Below are 23,923 nucleotides of genomic sequence, written 5' to 3'. Positions count from 1 at the left end.
ACTTCCAATTTTTTCTAGGTTATCTGATCTGAGGATAGATATATAATAGATTCTATATATATATATATATATATATATATATATATATATATATATATATATATATATATATATATATATATATATATATATATATATATATATATATATATATACTCAGATCAGATAACCTATTGATATTTCTTTGTTTTTAGTTTGATTTCTGTTGTTTTTTCTGCCTTTCTGTTATACAACAAATGGTAAAAAAAAAAAAAGGAAAATAAAAAGATTACATTTAACCTGGATAATGTACAACTTGAAATTAGATGATATCACATTTTAAAATGCTTAAATTATACAAATATACTATTGACACAATGACCGTAAATAATTTCTTTTGAAGATTTTACTCTCTAAGATGTTTACGTGTGTCAAGGCAAATTATTATAGAACATTGATGATTTAAATTACCTTTTACATCTTGTGTTTTGAGTTAGTAAGCTTTTGTATTGAAAAGAATGCATGTTTTGTCAAAGGTAATCTATAAATGTATGCAAAAGCAGAGTCGATGAATACATATTATTATACTTATGTTTATTATCATTATTATTAAACTAGGCTATTAATATTACATATTATATACACTCTAAAAAATTTTAAGTCAGTACAACAACAAAAAACAATCCTTATTTGCTTATTATATATATATATATATATATATATATATATATATATATATATATATATATATATATATATATATATATATATATATATATATATATATATATATATATAATAAAATTTCTGTTTATCATTTTTGGAGTTAAAAATTATGTATAATGAATAAATGTTTATATGTTTTTGTACAAACTTACGCATACATGATGCCAGCTTTTAGTGACATTTCTGCGATAATTTCAAAAAGACACATGTAAAATACAAAAATACTATATAAGAATACAAATTTTAAAATGATTGACAGCATTCAACGTTGTTGTAGTATGGCCATAAGAGGACGCTATTATCAAAGTTTTTAATAATAAAAAAATAATCAGCAATCTTTTGTAAATGCTCAATTATTTTTCTTGTCTTTTATCAACGTTTATTTATCTTCCTTGCCAGATGCCAGTAGCAAGTATGCAAATTTTAAGCAAAGAAAATGAAAAAAAAAAAGTACAACTTGTATGTTTGGTTTGTTATGGCACCACACAATTAAATGTGTTTCCTTTGCATTGTGTAAACATCATTAACATACAGAGAATGGTGCAAAAGTAACACGTTCACATATATAAAGTTCCTTATTTAGCCTTAAAATCACAGCTGAGGGTAAAAAAGAACAGTCTGCCACCTGGAGAATCTAGAACGATCCACAAAGAGTGATAAAAGCTTTTTTTGTTTCCCACTTGCTCTCAATGGACAGGAGGAGCCCAAACATTATACAGTCACTTCTGAGGAATTCAGGTCACATCTTCTTTACTTGTATGACAGGTTTTCCCATGCATAATTTTCATGCATTGCAGAGTTAGTGAAATGCTTCACCGCAGACTCACTGGCCTGATATTAAGAATTATAATCTTGCTTGCAAAAGCAATGACGTCCATGCTGTGGTTTGCTTCTTTTGCAAATATTATCCATGGAGCGGACAGGATGAGAATCAATGGGAAGCATGTGGCTCCCGGCCAGCAGTGCAGATCTAGAATAAGCATGATGGCAGATCATAATTATAGGGCAATGATGGAAGTCACAATAAGCCTTTTTTTCTGTGTCACATGGTTTGTGATCATGGGATAGGCTATGCTAAACCATTCCAAAAATACACAAACACACACACAATATGCAGTAACAATAATGCAATTCACATAAAATAAACACAATGAAAAAAGAGTAAATGTCTAACTATACATTTAAACCGTTCAAAAGATCAAACATGTTTAAGAAAAAGAAACTAAGAAACTGACCTTTCACTTTGTTTCCAGAGTCATCTTATATAAGAATAAAATGGATTGAATCTGTGGGAAGATGCACTAAAATTGTTCATTATAATATGAGTCAGAGACACAGATAATACACAGTTATGATGTAGGCTGAACTGTGAAGTGCATCAGCAGATGCTTCTTTCTTCCATGATGCACTTTGGAAAGCTCCACCATCTTTTTACTATGATCTGACTGAGTCATGCATTGATATTTAGGCATATTAAATCATTAAGCTGTAAAGACACAAGCAGAAAGTATGTGCATTTGAAGTCGCTTATTCATCTTATAAAATGAAGAAGATCATGCATGGCTTCGGTCACATCATTTGAGACCTTCATTCATGCTTTAGTAAACTAAACTACACAGTTGTATCTTTCATTTCAACTAGATTAACCATAATGTCATGGGATGAAGAACATCACCTACACTCACTGGCCACTTTATTAGGTACTGTCCTTTCCAACCTAACCATCTCTAGGGTTTACAGAGAATGGTCAGAAAAAGAAAAATTATCCAGTCAGCAGCGGTTCTGTGGGTTCAAATGCCTTTTTGATGCCAGAGGTTGAAGGAAAATGGTCAGACTGGTTCCAGCTGATAGAAAGGCAACAGTAACTCAAATAGCCACTCATTACAACCAAAGTATGCAGAAGAGCATCTCTGAAAGCACAACACATAGAATCTCGAGGCAGATGGGCTTCAGCAGCAGAAGACCACACTGGGTGCCACTCCTGTCAGTAAGAACAGTAAAACTAAGGCTAAAATTCGCACAGGCTCACCAAAATTGGACAACAGAAGATTGAAAAAACATTGCCTGGTCTGATGAGTCTCGATTTCTGCTGCGACATTCGAATAGTAGGGTCAAAATTTGGTTTTAACAACATGAAAGCATTGATCCATCATGCCTTGTATCAGTGGTTCAGGCTGGTGGTGGTGGTGTAATGCTGTGGGGGATATTTTCTTAGGCACACTTTGGGCCCATTAGTACCAACTGAGCATTGTGTCAATGCCACAGTCTACCTGAGTATTGTTGCTACCCATGTCCAGCCCTTTATGACCACAGTGTACCCATCTTATGATGGCTACTTCCAGCAGGATAACGTACCATGTTATAAAGCACGAATCCTCTTAGACTGGTTTTTTGAACATGACAATGAGTTCACTTTACTCAAATGGCCTCCACAGTCACCAGTTCTCAATCCAAAAATTTGCAGCAGCTGCATGATTTTATCATGTCAATATGGACCAAAATCTCTGAGAAATATTTTCTGTAACTTGTTGAATCTATGCCACAAAGGATTAAGACAGTTCTGAAGGCAAATGGGGGTCCAACCCGGTACTAGTAAAGTGTATCTAATAAAGTGGTCGTGAGTGTATAACAAACCTTCTCATATTCCTTGTCACTCTGGCTCTCCATCCAGATACAGCCATCAACAAATTTCCTGAGTAGTTCAGTCATTAATTCAGGTAATCTTTTTTGACCAACTGACCTACCACATTGTAAGATAGCATGGCCATGCAACTATAAAACATAATAAAGACCAGGCCTTTACCCGTGGATATTCACTTTCCAGAAACTTTTCCTTGCTTGACCAAACATGATGATGAGATTCTTGAGAAATTACATAGAGAGCTCAAAACAGGCAGGCTACATCTAAATAAGTGGCTGTCAAATTATGGTACATGTTCCACTAGTGGTACGCGGGCTTCCTTCTGGTGGTACGCAGAGAAATTAAATATGTTATGTACATGCTACATATACTTCAAAATGTATGTATAGATGAACATGCCATACATGACATGTAGCCAGAGGTGTCCAAACTCTGTCCTGGAGGGCCGGTGTCCGGCTGAGTTTAACTCCAACTTGCTTTAACACACCTGCCAGGAAGTTTCTAGTATATCTAGTAAAGAGCTTGATGAGCTGGTTCAGCTGTGCTTGATTAGGGTTGGAACGAAACTCTCCAGGACACCGGCCCTCCAGGAGCAAGTTTGGACAACCCTGCACATAGTCTATATTTCTGAGGTAATCTGTCACATTTTTTTTAACTGTGCAGAGCTGTAGCTGCTTTACTGGGCCTACTACGCTACTGTATTTCAATACTGCTCATTTTGGTGCTAATTGGAGAGACAATTTTTTTTCTGAGGTGGTACTTAATGAAAAAAGTTTGAGAATCTCTGATCTAAACCAATCAATCAAAATCAATCAATCAATCCCTTTTAACATACTTCCCTAAATAATGTCTGAAACTTTGCATTGCTAGCACTTCTGGTGACTATTTACCCCTTTATAAGCAATCACTTGTATTCCTTACTTTGCTTTGAAAAAAAAGCATCTGATCCAGCCCATGAAACAACATGCACATTTTTAGCGTCTCATAAAGCTTTGTGAATTTTGGGGTTATTAAATTCTGAGTTTATTGCCGTATTGATTATTAATTTTAATTCATTTTCAATATGAAACGCACAATGCTGTCCGCTGAAGTGTGACGTGTCACACTAACTTGTCCACAAGGACTGAGGGAATCACAGAAACATGAATCCGCCTCCACTGACCAATCAGAAAAACGCCCCAGCCGCAGCAGCCAATCATGCAGGCTCTGCAAGGTGCATTCTATTCATCGTTATTTTTTTCGGGTTGCATGTATTTGAAGTGTTTTACACGAAAAACAGTCAAGGATACAATCCATTAGAGCAACTTGTCTGGTCTATGATTTTTCTGCTATTTTTGGAAATTGTCTAGATGAAGTAAAAAGGGCGTTGATTGTGCTCTCTGAGGAGGCAGCACTAATAATATAAGCAGCAGGGACCTTTCGCTGTCACAGGCAGTCTGTTTATGTTGAGAACGTCAGCAACCGCTCAGGAGCGAGACACTGAGGAATTAATGCGCATTTAACCAGCAACACAGTCCTGTTGGAAATATTCCGAAGACGAAAAATGAGAGGCCTAGGACACTTTATTGCACTTTTATTTTTTCCAATGGCATTTGGTGTGGATTTCCATGTGGATCCCGGATCCTCTAACGCGCACCCGCTGTATGCGAAGTCTCCGGTATCCGTCAGAAGTCTGCTCGGGACGGGATCGGATGCAGATTTTTCTCGGGTTCACCATCGCATCCATAAAAGAAGCACCGACCGTGGCTCAGACTCATGTAATGGGTTAACGTTAGAAGGATATGAGAGCAAGTTAACTAGCAATACGCACAACGTAAGTTCACTTGCACCAATGAGCGCAACCCTAAAACCTAGAGGGTCTTTCTCTAACTTAGACAGCACCCTAACTTGACATTTTTGCGAGATAACTGATAAATCTATATATGCATTCCTTGAAAATAGAACAAGTTATTTGATTTACGAACGGCTATTAACTCTAAACAGTAAACACTTATAGTGAGTAATTCAATATTGACAAGCTAGATTGTATAAATAGCATACAATCAATCACTATACTGGGCTGTATTAACTTCCTAATAAAGAAATAACAAAACAGAGCTTGCTATTGTTTTAGGAAGACGTGTTTAAATGTCTTTAAAACCTATTTAGATGTTGAAAAACTCATTTGTTTAGCTCAAACGCATTCACATTTCTTGCATTTTTGTGATGAATAGAAATATAAATAATGTGAAGTGTTTTAAAATGAGCCTTTCATTTTAAAAGGATGGTTTGATAAAAAAAAAAAAAAAAAAAAAAAAACTGGTTTAAGACGTGTAAGGTTAATTTTTTTTCGTGCCTTCTGTCTTGACCTCAGAATACGTTTCGTTTTTCATTATTATAATCACTTTAAAATGTTTATGGTTGTGTTTCATTGTGTACTTGACCAGTAGGTGCAGTCTGACTTGCAGCAGTTGTAGAACCAGTTAAACTGGTACAACCTGTTTAATTTTTTGTTCCTATGTATGCATCTTTATAATGCATTTAAATTTCTACCAAACCACTTTTCAAATCAAGCAAGTATAACTATTATTTTAAAATGGAACAGAACACATTTTGACATTATAGTCATTGTGATGACTTCCTTTTCTCGGAAATATCTTGTCATTGACCAAACATATTAAAGCGGTGTTTGAGGGCTGGTTCACACCTCACCTCTTTGAAACATCAGTTTGTTTTTACCTCACCAACTCTGTCTCTGACCAACTTCCTCTCCTTTTTAGTCACTTATGTGTCAACCTAGCTTCTGGGTTTCTGTAGAAAGCTATCTTAAATTTAAAAGAGGTGACATAAACAAAGCTGTGTTAATACACTGTAATTACACTGACCTTTTGGTCTTTATATAGTGTTTGGGTGTATGTTCAATTGTAGACTGACTTCAGAATCACTAGATGGGATTATAAGATTTAACTGTTATTTAAAGGGTCACAGACAGAGCGGTGCAAGAAAGTGGAAGTATTTTAGTCAGCATTCAGTTCAGATGCACTTTGGAAATCAAAAAGGAAAGTGCTTTGAATGAGAGTTTACAATTGACTTTTTAAGCAGAGTAATGGCACATTTGATTACACAAATGAGTTATCATGCTTAAATAACCTCTTTTGTTTAGGGAGGAGGGTTTTTTATGTAAAAAGTTTGAGAGCCACTCAACTAAAGGAAGAGGATTAAAAATAAAACACTGTTTTGATATGTCATCTTCAATTTCACATTTCCTTCCTATTTTTTCATTTGTATGATTTGCAGTATAGGGTAATGTTACTTTTATTTATATATTTATATTTTATATTTTTATATTATATATAATATAAAATATATATATATATATATATATATATATATATATATACATACATACATACATACATACATACAGACATATATATATATATATATATATATATATTTTTTTTTTTTTTTTTTTTTTTTTTTTACATTTTTCAAAACAGTTCAGAACAAACAAACAAAACAACAACAACAACAAAAATTCAAATGAACATGGAAATAAAAAAGACACAATACAAGTGTCAAAGGTCACCAGATACAATCTTATTTGCAGTCGTATTTATGGTTAATAAAATGTTGCTATATAAAGTTTTTTAAGCGTTACGTATCAAAGATCAACTGGCTCCAGTAAATTCCCAGGTACATAGTTTTAAAATTACATTCCAGATTCAATCCCATTATTGCATTTTTCCCTTTATTCAAATCTTGCTAATACACTCAGAAATATACATTTTTGCTCGTTCAAACTACTTATTTAAAATGAGCTGAAATAACACAATTCTTGAGATTTCATTACGACAACCAATTGTTTTTATGTTCAATCCACATAAATTTGTTAAAAGTGTCAAGTTAACTTAATCAATTTGTGTTGGGACAACATGAATTAATTGTGTGAAACCCTGCATGTGTGTATAATAATACAATCCCAAAATATGTGGAAATTATCAGTCAATACATTTCCACATTTTCTCCAGCATTCACCATTTTTTTCATCTCTAGTTTGAAAGTATTTTATTTTAGGTGTCATAAAGAACCTGATTACATTTTTCCAAATAAATTCCCTCCTTGAATCTGTATTAATTGTGATCATCTGTGTTTCCCAAATGGTTAACCATTCTTCATTCGTTATAATTATATTGGCTTTCTTTGCCCATTTTTGTTTTATATTGTTGAGTGTTTCTTTGTTAGTGTCAGACAGGAATAAATTCTTGATACTAGTTTCTTATTAACCTTTTTTTGTAAGTATTTATAAATACCTGTACTACTGTTGTTTATTTGTCTTCCGAATCTCTTATGTTTTTATTGAAATAGTCTCTAACTTGGGTAATGTTACTTTTAAAATCTTAAACCTCTAAATCTTAATCTTTCAATAAAGCAAAAATAACATATTACCACATACTTTCACATTACTTTCTTTTAAATGAAACTAACACATTTAGTTACTTTTTCTAGAAATGACTTAAGATTAGGGCTGGGCGATATGGCAAAAATGCAATCTCAATAATTATTTTCCATATTGAACGATATATATATATATATAAGTTGTTAACAGTTCTAGACTTAAAAGAGTACCCCAACAATTACTGAGGCCACAAAAATTTGAGGGTTCATGGCATTACATATTTTTAGCCGATGAATTTTCGGTGGCCAAAAGTTTAGTGCATCTCTAACACCAACAAACTTCTGGATTTCCAGTGTTGCAAATTTATGCTATATAATTGACTCATAGATCAATATAGAGTAAAAAAAAAAAGTCCAGAGCTTATCATTGTTATTGACATAAATAATATTGCGATTCAATAAAATTATTGTTTATCGGTCCAGCCCTGCTTAAGATTGTAATATATTACTTTTAAAAGTAACGTTACCCAACACTGATGATCTGTCATATCTCATTTCAGTTTAATGGTAATAGTTGCTAAGCTTCTGATTTAGATTCAAGGATAACATGTGTTTTGCATGACAGTGTCCTTCTAGGAAATACTGAGCTTTTAAAATCCTTGTATTTTTCCATGATGTTGTTCCTTGTAGTTTTGGACACTTCCTGTCTTTGCTTTTGTATAATATTATTTAAAAATATGTTTTTTTCAGTGGACATTTCAAGATATTAGTGGATCTGTGTCTTTGGCCTGGGTTGGGGATGGAACTGGGGTAAGTTTCACTTTTATTTTTAAACTACTTTTATTGTTTCAGAACAAAATGTGATACACACATACTGTATGAGTAGTAACCAAATACTTATTTTATTAATAATTATAAAAAGGACAATTTTGTAAAAATAAAATGAAATTAAGACAATGACAGTTCAACACATATACAGTTGAAGTCAGAATTATTAGCCCCCCTTTGAGTTTTATATATATATATATATATATATATATATATATATATATATATATATATATATATATATATATATATATATATATATATATATATATATTCTAAATTATGTTAACAGAGCAAGGAAATTTTCACAGTATGTCTGATAATTTATTTTTTTCTTCTGGAGAAAGTATTATTTGCTTTATTTTGTATAGAATAAAAGCAGTTATTAATTTTTTTAAATCCATTTTAAGGACAAATTTATTAGCCCCTTAAAGCTTTTTTTCAATAATCTACAGAGCAAACCATCATTATACAAAACCTTGCCTAATTACCCTAACCTGTCTAGTAAACCTAATTAACCTAGTTAAGTGTTAAATGTCACTTTAAGCTGTATAGAAGTGTCTTGAAAAATATCTGGTAAAATATTATGTTCTGTCATCATGGCAAAGATGAAATAACTAACTTATTAGAAATGAGTTATTAAAACTATTGTTTAGAAATGTGTTGAAAAAAATATCTGTTAAACAGAAATTGTGAGAATAAACAGGGGGGCTAATAAAAATTTAGGGAGACCAATAATTCTGACTTCAACTGTACATTTCATTCAAAGTGAATAAATATAATAAAGTAAGTCAAAACAAATACAGTGCACACATTAACACAGTCAATTATAGTTAAATACTTACACAGTATGATCACATTGTTTGGGGTTACTAAACAGTCAGTCAATTCTTATCTAAAAAATGAAGGAAGAAGTCCCAAATCTTGTAAAATATGTGCATTTTGTGTTTGATTAAGTCAGTCTATCCATTCCTTTTCAAGAAGAAATTTCCTTAATCCAGAGTAACAAAGATGAATGAATACTTTTCCAAGTTTCACCTTTGATTTGTTTTATGGATACAGACTTATTATGGATTTGCCTTTCTGAGATAAAGTCTCTGAGAGAATTGCATTAATAATTCCATTCAAGGTTAGATAGGGACTTTTTTGGCTTTAGGTTTAAATTTAGATTGTCTAGAGTAATCTTGCAGAGCTCTCATGCTGTTTGCAGGGCTTACAAAGAAAAATAAACATGATTATCAATATAGCAAATGCAATCTCATGATCGGTTTGACCTCTCTCATGCCCCAGTGCACATTCAAGGTCATGTTAGATCATCTTTATTTTTACTTTGTTCTTGGCTGGTATCCTATACTGTTATGAAAACATTTTTTTTTTGTTTACAAATCTGATTAAATAGCAATTATTCTCCAGTCTTCAGTGTCACATGATCCCTCAAAAATTATTGTAATTATCAAAACATTGCTACTATTTGTTTTATTTATTTTTTTTCTAGATTTTTTACATTGATCTGACCTTTATGTGACATTTTGTTAATGCAGTGCATCCGGAAAGAATTGATAGCGCTTCACTTTTTCCATTTTTTTATGTTACAACCCTTTTCTTGAATAGATTAAATTCATTTATTTTCTCAAAATTCTACACACAATAACCCATAATGACAATGTGAAAAAAAATTGTTGCAAAAAATAATTTAAATCCTGAAAAATCACATATACATATGTATATATAAGTATATATTTTATTTTGAGAAACATTTTAAATATTTTGGAGCAGCAAACATATCAGGCTAAATAATTAAAATAAATCATTGACTTCTGCTGTCTTCAATAGTTTGAAAAACACAGATTTCTTTACAATTTGGAAATCTTTTCTGCTGGAGATACTGTTGTCCTAAAAAGAAAAAAAAAGAAAAAAAAACATTAATATAAAAATCTTACACATACTTTAGGAACAGTACTACAGAAAAATTTGGTGGTTTTAAAACCTTGACTTTTCCAAACCATGGTGTACCTTGAAAATGGTTATCGTCCCATGCTTACTTGGGAAGCGATGATGTACAGCCATTTTTAAATCTCTCCAGAGATGTTCAATAGGATTTAGTTCTGGGCTTTGGCTGGGCCACTCAAGGACATTCAAAGTTGTTGTGAAACCACTACATAGATTTTTTGGCGTTGTGCTGTGGGTCATTGTCCTGCTGGAAGATAAACTGTCTGAGGTCAAGAGCACTCTGAAGCAGGTTTTCATTCAGGATGTCTCTGTACATTGCTGCATTCGTCTTTCCCTCTATCCTGACTAGTCTTCCAGTTCCTGCTGCTGAAAAACATCTCCACAGCATGATGCTGCCACCAACATGCTTCACTTTAGGGATGATATTAGCCTAGAATTTTACAGGAAATAAATTAATTTAATCCATTTTAGAATAAGGCTGTAACATAAAAAATGTGGAAAAAGTTAAGCGCTATAAATACTTTCTGGATGCACTGTATATGGTATTGCAATCATTTTGCAATCATTTTAATGCAGCCTTGCTGAAAAGTATTACTGACACTAGACTTTTGAACTGCAAGTAGCAGGGCTTCCCGTACAGGCAGTTTTCCAATAATATATTGTGAGGATTTTTGTCTCAAGGTTAATAACCATCTCTTATGTGTCAATTCTAGGTAGTCCTGGCTTTGACAACATTTCAGATGCCATTAGTCTTTCTGCGATTTGGACAGTCCAAACTGTACAGGAGGTGAGTGCTAGTTTGAGCTTTTTCAAGTGCTCTTATTATTTTGTTTTAAATGCTACTTTTCCTCTAGTGTGTAGTAATATAGCTGTTTGCAGATGTAAAAAACCAAAGTGCAACACAAATAGAGCATCAGATTCTAAACTGCCTAAAACAAGACAATCAGTAATTTTGGTCTTGTTTCTCTTAGATTTGTACAGTTGTATATTGCTATTCAATGCTCTTCATTGGCGGGCCGCATACAATGTCTTCTCTTAAACACTGTAGTTGTAGCTAAGGCTTGGAAAATTCATTGTTGTTTAGCTGTGCTACAAAATTGAATCCATTTTACATGCAGTCCTAAGAATTGAGGACTTATAAATTGATGCAGTAAAACTTTCACTATTGTTAGTGTAGATATCACTCTGTTTACAAGTACTTATATATAGACACACACTAGACCAATCACAACACACTGGGCCATCTTAAAGTTCCTTTTAAGGAATGTCCATTCATTTGATCATATTTAAAAACCTTCTAAGAGCAAAGTCCTATCTAAATGAATAGAGAAATCCTGAAACCTCAAAAACTGCTTTCTGTCATTGTAGGTGAATTACACATTTCAAATCAGTAACAAAATCTAAACTAAAATATGTTTTGATAATGCTGGAGGACAAAAACGAAATTATGTTTAGTATTAATGACGATCATTTCTAGTTTGCTCCAGCTGCAGTTTTTGCGCAATGATTGGCAAGACACCAATCTCCTTTATGGCTTTTTCAATGGTAACCATTACAAACACTGGAATAATAGACACAGAACATGAGGCCGGATGACACTAGAGGAACACAAGATGGTGTGATAGTGTGATGATGTCTTTTCTCATGTTAAAATCAACACAAGCACAAAGCAGTCGCCAAACAACAGCGGTTACCCTAATGATCAAGCAAATCTGAACAAAATCAAGCTGTTTTCCCCAAAAACCTTGTTGCTATAATAAATGATGATTTGCTATTTTGACCAGAGGGCGGGAGTTCCTTCGATGTGGCGAGTTAGTTTGACGTTTGACGTTCATTAGACATTCGGTTTCAAACCAATTAAATTCTTTGCTGCTGTTATAGTTTGAGCCAAAAATGTGTCAGAAAGACACAAAAGTGTGCCGTTTATGTTGCACAAGGCTTAATTTCTTGATAAAATGTTTTTCCAATCGAATGAATTAAACAATTAAATCATATGAAATTATATGATAAAACTTTTCTCGAAAGAAAACTGGATACTTTTCAGCATTCATAGTAATACGAGACATTTCTATGTCTTTGTATATCTATAGTCTTTAGCCATCTAACCAATCAGAACTGGCTAGGGTCTCAGATAGGAGAGGTTTAGAGCTGTGTTTCTCTACCATGTTCCTGGAGGACCATCAGCTCTGCACATTTTCCATGTCTCCTTAACTAAACACACTTGATTCAGATCATCAGCTCATTAGCAGAGACTGAAAGACCTGAGTGTGTCAGACAAAACATGCAGTGTTGGTGCTCCTCCAGGAACATGGTTGAGAAATACTGATGTAATGAGATCAAATTCTTGATTGAACTATTTTGGACATTGTAAAAAAGCCTATATTATGTGTATTGTCACAGTAGTTATGTTTTATTTTGTAACTTTGGATTTACTTTCATAAAGTAGCATATTTTGAGGACTTTACCTAACTAGAAGTCTTTGTTTTCTTGTGACAGTGAAAACTATGGCAAGTCATTTGAGGATGTCTCAGAACTCATCAATAACACCTTCATCAATACTGACTTTGGGATTGCTATTGGTCCGGAAAACTCTGGCAAGGTGAGCAAAAATGCAAACAAACATTTGAGTAAGCTCCTCCATTGAAGCACACGTGGGCTGATGAGCTGAATCAGATCACATTAAAGGTGTTTCTCGAGTTGCTGAATTGGCCTGTAGACTCTTAAATGCTCCATGTCAATCACAGTGAGAAAAGACAAGCTGAACCTTCAGTTATTTTCTGATCTCAACTGTGCAAAAGCTCTTTAAAGCATCTCTGATTTTCTTCCCTTCAGGTGATTCTCACGGGAGATGCTTCGGGAGGCAGTGGTGCCAGAATTTTCCGTTCAAGAGACTTTGGCAAGAGTTTCGTCCACACAGAGCTGCCCTTTCACCCACTAATGCAGATAATGTACAACCCTCAAACTACTGATGTGCTTGCGGCTATCAGCACCAAGGTGAGAGGCTATATAATATTCGATAGCAGTTTATTTTACTGTCCTGATCCATATGTACATATTATGTCACAGTTATGCTATCAACTTCTTTACATCCTCCACTTGTTCCGAACATGTTTAAGTTCTTTTCTTCTGTTGAACACAAATTGAAAAGTCTGAAGAATGTTGGAGAAAAAAAAAACAGCCATTGACCTTCCATTGACTTCTCCATTGAGCCATTGACTTTCATGGTATTTTTTCTACTATTAATAAGTAGCTGACTTTGGGATTGCTAAATTGACTTTGGGATCTACCATGAATACTAATGGCTGTTTTTTTCACCCAACAGTGTTCAGAATAACTTGTTTTGTGTTCAGCAGAAGAAAATAATTCATAAAAGTTTAAACTCACTTCAGGCTCAATCCCAATTCTATTTTTGTACCCTTACCCCTTCTCCTTGGCCCAACAACCGAGAGTTAAGTAGAAGGGCTTCAAATTTTACTCCTAAGAATTGGGACAGCACTACAGCACCTGCACACATCATCAGATGTCATCGCCATCTCTTGCTTCAAATGAGATCAGACGATCGCGACTACTGTAGTGTTTCTACTTGTGTTATTTTTTAATATTTATCTTTAGGAGATCACTGAAGGCATTCTGTATATCATGTTATCATAATGATCTAATGTGGCAATAAGATCGTAACTGTACTGTGCATTTACACAGTGGCCATATTCATCATGTAAACACAGCAAAAACAACATTAACATCATAGCAGACACTGTAAACAGCTCATTCTCAGCCACTAAACTTTTCCGACAGTGTATTTCAGTGTCATCGAGTGTCAGAATGTTGTGGGACTGCTGTACAGGAGTTATTATTGGGGATTATAGACGGTGAATAGATCGTGAAATTTAGCAGTTTTTATTTCAGTGTTTTTTTAAAAAGCATGATGGTAAAACATAAACTTGGTTATGAATATATTAAAACGTGTTTGTTTGTTGTAAAAATTCATAATAATGACAAAAAGTCATTTCGAATGTGGTCCTGAAAAATCTTCGTTTGAAGGGATGTATACCCCTTACCCTTAGCCCTATGCCTTCAAGCTAAAGAGAATTGGGACACCACTACCCCTTTAAAACGGGGTAGGGCTGGATTTACACGAGAACAGCAAGCGAGTGAGTGAAATTAGAGATTGGGGGTCAAAAAATGTACACAGTGGCCTCTGGTGGATTCACGAAAAAAAAATGTGAAAAAAAAAAAAAACATACATCCTGGGACGTATTTGGCTCTCTCCAGAAATATATATAGTGGTACATTTTCAGGATGAGCCTGGGTTGGGAAATGTTAATTTTTTGTGAGAACTATCTCTTTAACCATATAGTAACTAGGTGCTAACCCTCTAAACCCAATCAAATCCACTGTAATTATCTTATTTTATCCAGTACTTTCTTCGGTAAGTGCTCTGTAACTTCATGTAAATAAATAATAGCATAAAATAAAATACAACCCTTTTTTCTGCTAATACTTTGGAGAACTAAACTTTAACGGAAGTCCACTACTTAAAATTTGATAATTTTTTTTAATTTAATTAAAGTGTACATCCTGGTTGTGTGATCTTTTCAAGGGATTCCAAAGGGTCTTAAAAAGTCTTAAAATGTCTTAAATTTCAAAAACAAAATTTTAGGCCTTAAAAAAGCTCTTTTTTATTTTTAAAGGGTCTTTATTTTCATTTGTTTATGCAAAGCTACCCAATCGATCCAACACACATCCAATAACCAACAATAAATATCAATAAAACCTTTAGCAAAACTACTTAGAACTAATATTGTAACAGTCTGATGTGCATACATTTAGTTTATTAAAATTGTATAAGACTTTTTGTTAATTATGTTGAAAAACTAGGGTTTGCTTGATTTGACTCTTCCCTGCAGGCACAGGACGTCAACTTGAAGTCATATTGACAGTGTACCATACCGTCGTGGGGACATTGGATTTTGTTTGGAAATGAAAATCGGGTTGACGTTAGAACCCAACGTCAGGCCAATGTCCAACCTAAAATCAACCAAAATATCAACGTCTTATCATGTTACACCTTGACGTTGTGTGGACGCTACCACTATGGTATCTATCAAAAGTTTGATTTTGGTCACTTTCAAACACATCCTAAAATCAACCAAATATAAATGTAATTTGATGTCGGTATTGGACATAATAATAATGTTGTCCTGTCAGCGCCGGTAGCCTAGTGGTACTGTGCACTGACATATAGCACCATTGTGCTCGTGGCGACCCGGGTTCGATTCCCGTCTTGAGGTCCTTTGCCGATCCTTTCCCTCTCTCTGCTCCCAGTGCTTTCCTGTCTGAATTCTCTACTGTCCTATCAAATAAATGTGAAAAAACCCTAAAATATAATAAAAAAAAAATTATGTTGTTCTCAAACGCTGGCTAGGTCACCTAACGTCTTGATCTAAATCTAACCTAAAATTAACGTCTTATGATGTTATGTGCCTGCTGGGTTGATGTGACACAAAAATGTGGCCAAGAAATAACTAATTAAAATTAGTTTCTTGATGGTAAATTATTTATTTTTCTGCTGGGGCATTATAGCGTTTAGCCCTGTTTAAGTCTGAAAATTTAATTCTCGATGGTTTTAAAAGGTCTTTAAAAGTCTTACATTTGACTTGGTGAAGCCCTGCTTTTACATTTTTACATATACATAAAAATACAATATTATTATGCATTTCAACTGGTGCATTTCTGCTTTTGAACATTTGCATAATTTCTAATTTTACTGCCGTTTCAGCATGACCTCTGGATCTCGAAAGACTTTGGCACAACATGGACAAAAATTCATGAGATGGTGTGCGTGGTGAAATGGTAAGATCTTTCAATGATTGTCAAAATACCTAGAAGTGAGCGAGTTAGTTATTTAGGAGCTTTGTGTTTGTGAAGACACAGGGTGGAGCACAGCCTCTTTTCTTTTTACATTTGACCAGCCTGTTTGGGAAGTTCTGGCTTGTCTTGTCACGGGTGTATATCCAGGACACAACAACACAAACATGCAAATATGGCCACCATGGCAGCAACACGAGACATTCTCTGCTGAGTCATCCTGTTTTTCCACAAGGCTCAGCTTTCAATGTCCGAAGACGCTCAGCTGCCCCAGATAAACGCCTGCATCAAACTTCACTTTAAATCTACTGTTAAAGTCTTGTGTTTTTACACTTCAACACAAAAGTAGTTATCTTTAAAAGCAAATTCATCCAGACTATCCATTTACAGGTTTAATGTTTAACCAAGAAAGCAAGATCTGTTTAAACACTCTAGTTTTTGTTTTGTTTTGTTTTGTTTATATTCATTATAAACCATACTATTCCATTAATTCCTCCTTTGAGCTTTCCTAACGGTAGGCAAGGTTCATCCTCAGGCGTCCCTGCAGCCCTCTGAATAACCTAGTTTTAAAAAAAGAACAGTATTCCACCTTTTTGGAAAGGGGATCAAAACGGCAGTCAGAAATTGGGTCGGATCAGTAAGACATCTTGAGAGCGTGAATCTACAACATACAACAGGAAGTTCTCACCCACAACCGCATCATATAAAGTTTGCACATGAATTTACAAGCCACACCAAAAACCTTGATCATTTCTCCTCTAATTCAATGTGTTTTAATGGAATGTCTTTATTAGATTCAAAGTACAAAACAAGCAGACGTAGAGAATGCAGTATGAGGAAGTATTAAAACCATATTTTCAGACATGCCCACCATTAAATATCAATTCAATTCATCTTTATTTCTAGCACTTTTACAATGTAGATTGTGTCAAAGCAGCTTAACATAGAAGTCTGAGTAAATTGAAATTGAAGGTTTGTCAGTGCAGTTATCAAGACACATCAAGGCACTTTTATTGTGTTTAAATTTATTACATGTAATAATTGCATATTTTCCAAGCACCAGATGCATTACGCTAAATATTTTAGATTTTTTAAACATGATGCTAAAGCAATGTTCGTGCTGTTGTTTTCCTTCCACAAATTGTACCACTTCCTGGAGAAGGGTGTCATTACAAGTTTATCAGCATAAAATGAAACCGTGAAAGCAGAGGAAGAAAACCAACATTTAGTTCAGAGTAGTTTTTTGTTCTTTCACTTTTATATTAAGTAACAACCAGAAACATGTTCAAAAATGTCAACAGCTGCTCAAAACCCTGATATGGTGACATAAAAAAAGTTAAAGTACACATGAAATTAAAACTAACCGTATTGATTTTGTTAGCTCACATTGCTAGTTTTGTGGTGAACAATTCATCTGTGCATATAATTAAGGGTGCTTTCACACTAGCATTTTTGGTCCGCACCCGAGTTTGTTTGACGTCAGAGCACGGTACGTTTAGCTAGTGTGAACATGCCTTCTGAACTCATGTGCGCACCCGTGAAGCGTACCTGAGTCTGCCTGAAATGGTGGTCTGGGATACGGTTTGTGGGAACTCTGGTACGGTTTACTTCTGATATGAATGCAATCGTACCAAATAACAGAAGTGAACCGCCAACTGTACAACAAACGTTAGTTTTCATAATGTTCATTTGTGTGTGTGTGTATGTTCGTGCATCAACTAGCTGGGTGGTAAACGGGACTGACCCAGTGCAAACACAGTGATAATGTCTGCTTGTCTCCACCAAAAACGACTTCTGCAGACATTGCGTGATGTTTTGAACATTTTTAATGTTTTGTTTTGTTTTTTTTGCGGCAGATAGACGCAAGTGGCTCTCTGTATTTTGGTTTTGGTAATAAGATTCAGTAAAAGCATAATGACCGTGAAATGCAGATGTCTCTGTTTTGGAACTTTTCTTTCGTGGCCATCACCTTGCAACAGCTGTACACAAAACAGCAGCTTGATGACGCAAGCGTATAAAAAAATAGCTGAGAAGGTGGCAAGGGGGGAATAATCGAACTTGGGTTCGGTCCAGGCAATTGAACCAAATGTGAAAGCACCCTAAGAAGAAAAAAAGAATGTTTGCTCCTGTAATCTAAAATTGAAATCTGAAATGAGCTTCGTGTTTGTTTTCAGTTCAATTCTTAGATCATGTCTTTGCTAGCCATTGGGCGTGGCTAACTTACTTAACCACGCCCCTTCAACTGTCAGTTTTGAGAACAGAAATGGGGTAAACTCTAGATTGGATATAGCTGCGGATACGCACATTTTGTGACACTGTATAATAATAATTCATATTTTTACAGTCCTGTGACGGTTGGGTTTGCGGTTGGGGTGGGGGTAGATGTTAAAAATATACAATTTATTTGGTAATTTAATAAATAACATTAATAATACTCGGTACTACTACTGATTTTACATTACTGTGACGGTTAGATTTAGGGTTAGGGTAGGGGTAGAAGTTAATAAAATACAAATAATAGGAAATGTATTAAATAATATAAATAATTCTCTTTAACTTTTGACCACAAATGTATCTGATCTAGCAACAACCCAGAAATGGTGAGGAGGAGGTGTCTATTTGGTTGTAATAACTCTCCTGAAGCCCTTTTCCAGATTTTTCTGAATGAAATATCTACTTTACTACATCCAATCAGCTTGCAGTAGGAAAAACAAGCCACGTCCACTGTTTCCGCATTTAATATTTTGTCTCTTTTTTATTATTTGAACTTTTTATAGATTTTTCCTATTTGCAAATAATGTAGAAGAATTTCAAATACAGCATTATCAGAAAAGCAAAGCAATACAAAATAAATAAATAACATTTATATGAATATTGAGAAAATAAACCAAACCAAACAAAAAGGGTTGCTAATATCAGTCTTAATTAATATTTTGTCTCGTTACATGTTTGCTAGCGTTGTGGGTCACAGAATTTTAGAAATGTTTCCCATTTATCAAAATAAATTTCAACCCTTCCATGTAAACTTTAGGAAAGTTTTTCACAAGCTGCAACTCGTTTTAACTGTGAGATCTACTTGAACAGGATCGTCGCAAGCTTAACTTGCGATCTTGAAATATTGTTAATACACAGACTGGTTCGCCCTCACAGTGTTCAGGGTGTCGTAGTGCACACAAGGGGGATTGTATGGTTTTGTGGGTCGCAGATGAAGCAAGATGACGCCATAGGCGATCGCCCATATTGGACCTGCCTCTGCACTCGAAGATTGGCGGTCTACTGGAAGATTTGAATTTCACCCATCTGCAATATTTCATTTTTCTAGGAACTGTGTCACAATATGAAAAAAAATGGTTGAAGCTTTCGATTCATGCAGATTTTAAAGGAAATATAGTATCCTTTTTAACAAATTTTAAGTTTAATATCATCTAATATATAAAGTTTAAAAAAAAAATGCCGTCTTGAAATTGCTCAGTGACTTTTAAAAAACAAATAGTTCTCCCAAAAATGAAACATCATTTACTCACTATCCACCTTTTTTAGAAGGTAATTTTGAAGAATGAATGGTTGCCATTGACCAACTATTGAAACTCAATGCTACCATTCTTCAACATTCTAAGAAATATCTCATTTGTGTTCAACAGAAGAAAAACATTTTTGGGGGGGTTAGCAATCCTTTAAATGTTTGAATCTGTTTAGAATGATTTTGTAACCTGAAATCTCCTCAGCCTGAGTCACTCTCTTGAGTCTCGTCTTAACAGTGCGTCATATGATCTGTGACAGTCTTAAATATCCCGTTACGACAACGACACCGATGTAATAGGGGATCAATCGCTATCCGGCCAGTTTCTTGTTTATATGAATAATAAATATGTCATTCATTATGCAAAAATATGGTTTGTTTAGGGATCATCATAAACTACATGCTACTTGCTTGAGATTTTAGCATGCTGTATGTTCGCACTTGTTATGCTGCCAACAAAGTGACCCGATCTGACTGCTGTTGTTTTATGAGGTCTCAGGAGTGTAATCTCACGGATCAATTCTCTCTTCTACTTTTCAACAGGGGAATAGATGCTCTGTTCTTCTCAACCAACCTTAACGGATCTTGTTGTGAGTAACATTTATTGCTCTGTTGATCTAAGGTGTGATGACACAAATGTGTGCCAGTATTGTGTGTGTATAAATCATACGTGTATTCCTGCGTTTATATCCTTGTCCTCCTGTCCAACAGGAAACTCTGCAATGAAAGATGAGAGTTGGATTGGGAACAAAATAAAATCAATAGTTTGACATGCTGGTACATTAAATGGTTATTATTACCAGTGCCATTTGTGTTAATGAATAAAAAAGCATATATTTGTTTATAATACATAATGCATACATACATATAATACATATTTGTTAGTATTGCATTTCAATGTTATTTATTAATTAATATAAATCAATCACAGATAAACAGGCTTTGCAAAACATATTTAATATTAATATTTTTTTAAATATCAAAATAGCACAAAGTTATAAGTAATCTAAAAAAATATATATAGAACAAAATTATATTTACAGCAATAAAATACGGAAAATTCTCATCCAGAACGCTGCTGCTAGGATTCTGACCACACTGGCTCCCAGTTACATTCAGAATAGATTTTAAAGTATTATTACTTGTTTATAAATCATTAAATGGCCTAGGACCACAATGCATTACAGATATGCTCACTGATTACAAGCATAACAGATCACTTAGATCTTTAAGATCATGTAAACTAGAAATTCCAAGGGTTCAGTCAAAGCAGGGTGAATCTGTCTTCTATTATGCTCTATTACGCTCTGTCCATCTATTACGCTCCAATCTGTGCTGCAATCGGCTTTCAGAAATGATCAGATGTGCTCCAACATTAGGCACATTCAAATCCAGACTGAAAACACATCTGTTTAGCTGTGCCTTTACTGAATAAGCAGTGTGCTACGTCCCACAGATCACACTATTTGGTCTTTCTTTTCTTTTTCATCCTTTTATTACCTGTTTTAACATTTTATTCTGTTTTTATCTTTTTTATTCACTGTTTTATTTGTTTTTATTATCATATACACTTATCTCTTTTATTCCTGTTTATGTAAAGCACTTTGAATTGCCACTGTGTATGAAATGTGCTATATAAATGAACTTGCCTTGCCTTGTCTATTGTAGATATAAATAGCATTTTATTTGATATATATATATATATATATATATATATTATATATAATTTTTTTTTATTCTAGCTCATTTCCTCTGCTTTGATAGCATATTTGAGGGTGTATAGTAAGGTTTTAAAAATAATAATAATAAAATTAGGGGAATGTTTTAATCTTTTTAATTTTTGTGGGAGTTTCTACTTCAGTGTTTAATGCATTTATGTGACCTTTAAATTAACTGTGTATTCACAATATTTTAAGTTAAAGTTGGCCGTCTGGATACTTGTTAGATCATTAAACTTTTCTGCGGATTTATCTCTCATGCACTCTAGCCTTGATCACTACAGCCCTGACAAAATGTCTAAACCAGTAAATGGCAATAACATTTTCTGAAATATGCTTCTATGAAAGCAATATTAAAACCAATAATTAACTGACATATATACTGTATATATATTGTTTTATTGAAGAAAATATTTATGTTCATAAACCTTTTTTTTTTTATGGAATTAAAACAAAATGTCATATAAGAAAAATATACATAATATTGAAGCTGTGCCGTTTCCCAGTGATGGGTTGCTGAAGGAAGGGCATCCTCTGCGTAAAACATATGCTGGATAAGTTGGCGGTTCATTCTGCTGTGGCGACCCCTGATTAATAAAGGTACTAAGCCGAAAAGAAAATGAATGAATGAATGAAGCTGTGCCATTTTAAATGATATTTCCACAACTATCACAAGATTATTAATTAAATTATACATATTAAAATGAAGCCAAAAAAGTTATGAATAAAAGCACAATTTTGAAAGTCAAGTCATTTCAGTTTTTATAGCGTCTTGTACAGTCCAAATTGCATCAAAGCTGCTACAGAAATAGTTCTTACAGTTCTGTCAACTGATCCAAAACTCTCTTGCACTGGCCAGTAAAAGCTGTCCTCATACTGAACCCAACAGAATGAAATTTTAAGCTTCCTTTTCAAGATGTTTGGCAATGTTTATGAGTGCTTTTGCACCAGTGTCAGAGGGGATGAAGCAGCACCCTGTGACTGGTGTTGCTCAAGAGCTCATTAAAAGCTGTCAGATGAAACGTTCGAATATTTTAGCATTATAATTAAACACCCCACAGCGGATTTGAGTCAGCAAACCTTGTGTTATTGCTGAAAAAACACAAACTGCGGCCCGAGCAGCTCATAAAACCAGGGACATCATTCTAAACCCGTATTAATACTTCACCGTTTGTTGTTTTGTGTTTTTCAGTTGATAAAGGGATGCTGGTGCTGAGAAAGTCAGTTGACCTTGGCGCTAATATAAAGACGGTTGCAGAGAGGATCTACTCCTTCGGGATTGGTGGACGTTTTCTGTTTGCTTCAGTTATGGCAGCATCAGGAAACATAATACCGTCGGCATCAGAGGTGTGTGTTATGATACACGAGTGTGTGTATATATGCATGAATACAGTGTGTTAACTTTATTCATGTTTTTCAGGAAATCATGCGTGCGATACATGTGTCAGTAGACCTTGGTGAGACATGGAACATGGCACAACTTCCTCCTGTCAGTCACGAGCAGTTTTACTCAATACTGGCAGCCAATGATGACATGGTCTTTATGCATGTGGATGAACCAGGAGGTTGGTGGTTTCTCTTGCTTTATTTACTTTATTACATATGCTTACATCTAGTGTTCTTCACAGCGTTTTTCATTTTTGAATAGTTTTGCATATGCACAAATGAATCTGTGAAAAAAGTACTGAAAATGCTGTGTTGTGCATGTCAGATCAGTAGGTGGCGACTGCACAATTATTGTCCAAACAATCCAACATAAACTCATTCTGCAGCCCTATTTACATTTCTGGAGAACGCAAATTATGTAGCCAGACAAAGAAGCTGCAGCTTTAGAATGCTAAAGCTTTAAATAAAAGTGAAATCAGCAACAGAAGCCCGACCCCTTCTGCGCTGCTGTTTAGAGCTCATTTTTGGTTAATGATGTCAAAATATACCAGCATTTTGCAATGGATGTGTAAATGGTCTTTTCCTGAAACATTCTGGAACGTACAGTCATTCCGGTAATTTTCAGAATATTTACCTGTATCAATGTCACTGAATTTTTCATATCAATGAAAGGGGTTAATGTCACATTTGCAATCAACACTATGTGTCACTATATCCATACAGCATTGGATATTAACAGTGCAAAGTTAAATGCATGTGCTGTTTGTGAGTGTGTTTGTGTGAACTTTGTGATGACGTTGTGTGTGACTCATCGTTGCAGAAAGGCTTGAATTAACTCCACTACAAATACATCAAATAATCATTGGGAAAGTTCTTACTGTAGTATTTCTCACAAATGTTAAATGTGATCTGCTTCCTTCTTGTCTGTCA

The 23,923-nt window shown here is 34.3% G+C and overlaps 1 protein-coding gene across 1 annotated transcript in view; it reads left to right on the top strand.

The window, feature by feature from the left end:
* Positions 1-4,794: 4,794 nt before the first annotated feature.
* Positions 4,795-23,923, top strand: part of sort1b (sortilin 1b) — a 32,606-nt gene continuing 13,477 nt past the window's right edge. The window contains exons 1-9 of the mRNA NM_001126465.1: positions 4,795-5,159; positions 8,474-8,533; positions 11,215-11,288; positions 12,998-13,100; positions 13,334-13,495; positions 16,281-16,354; positions 20,433-20,479; positions 22,800-22,954; positions 23,028-23,172. Coding sequence (NP_001119937.1) covers positions 4,890-5,159; positions 8,474-8,533; positions 11,215-11,288; positions 12,998-13,100; positions 13,334-13,495; positions 16,281-16,354; positions 20,433-20,479; positions 22,800-22,954; positions 23,028-23,172 — 1,090 coding nt within the window. The 5' untranslated portion in view covers positions 4,795-4,889. The remainder of the gene's footprint in view (positions 5,160-8,473; positions 8,534-11,214; positions 11,289-12,997; positions 13,101-13,333; positions 13,496-16,280; positions 16,355-20,432; positions 20,480-22,799; positions 22,955-23,027; positions 23,173-23,923) is intronic.

This window comes from Danio rerio, chromosome 8 (genome assembly GCF_049306965.1).
Source record: "Danio rerio strain Tuebingen ecotype United States chromosome 8, GRCz12tu, whole genome shotgun sequence".
In the NCBI taxonomy this organism is placed as follows: domain Eukaryota; kingdom Metazoa; phylum Chordata; class Actinopteri; order Cypriniformes; family Danionidae; genus Danio; species Danio rerio.
Note: the sequence above shows the minus strand (reverse complement) of the source record. Positions and strands in the feature narration are given on the sequence as shown.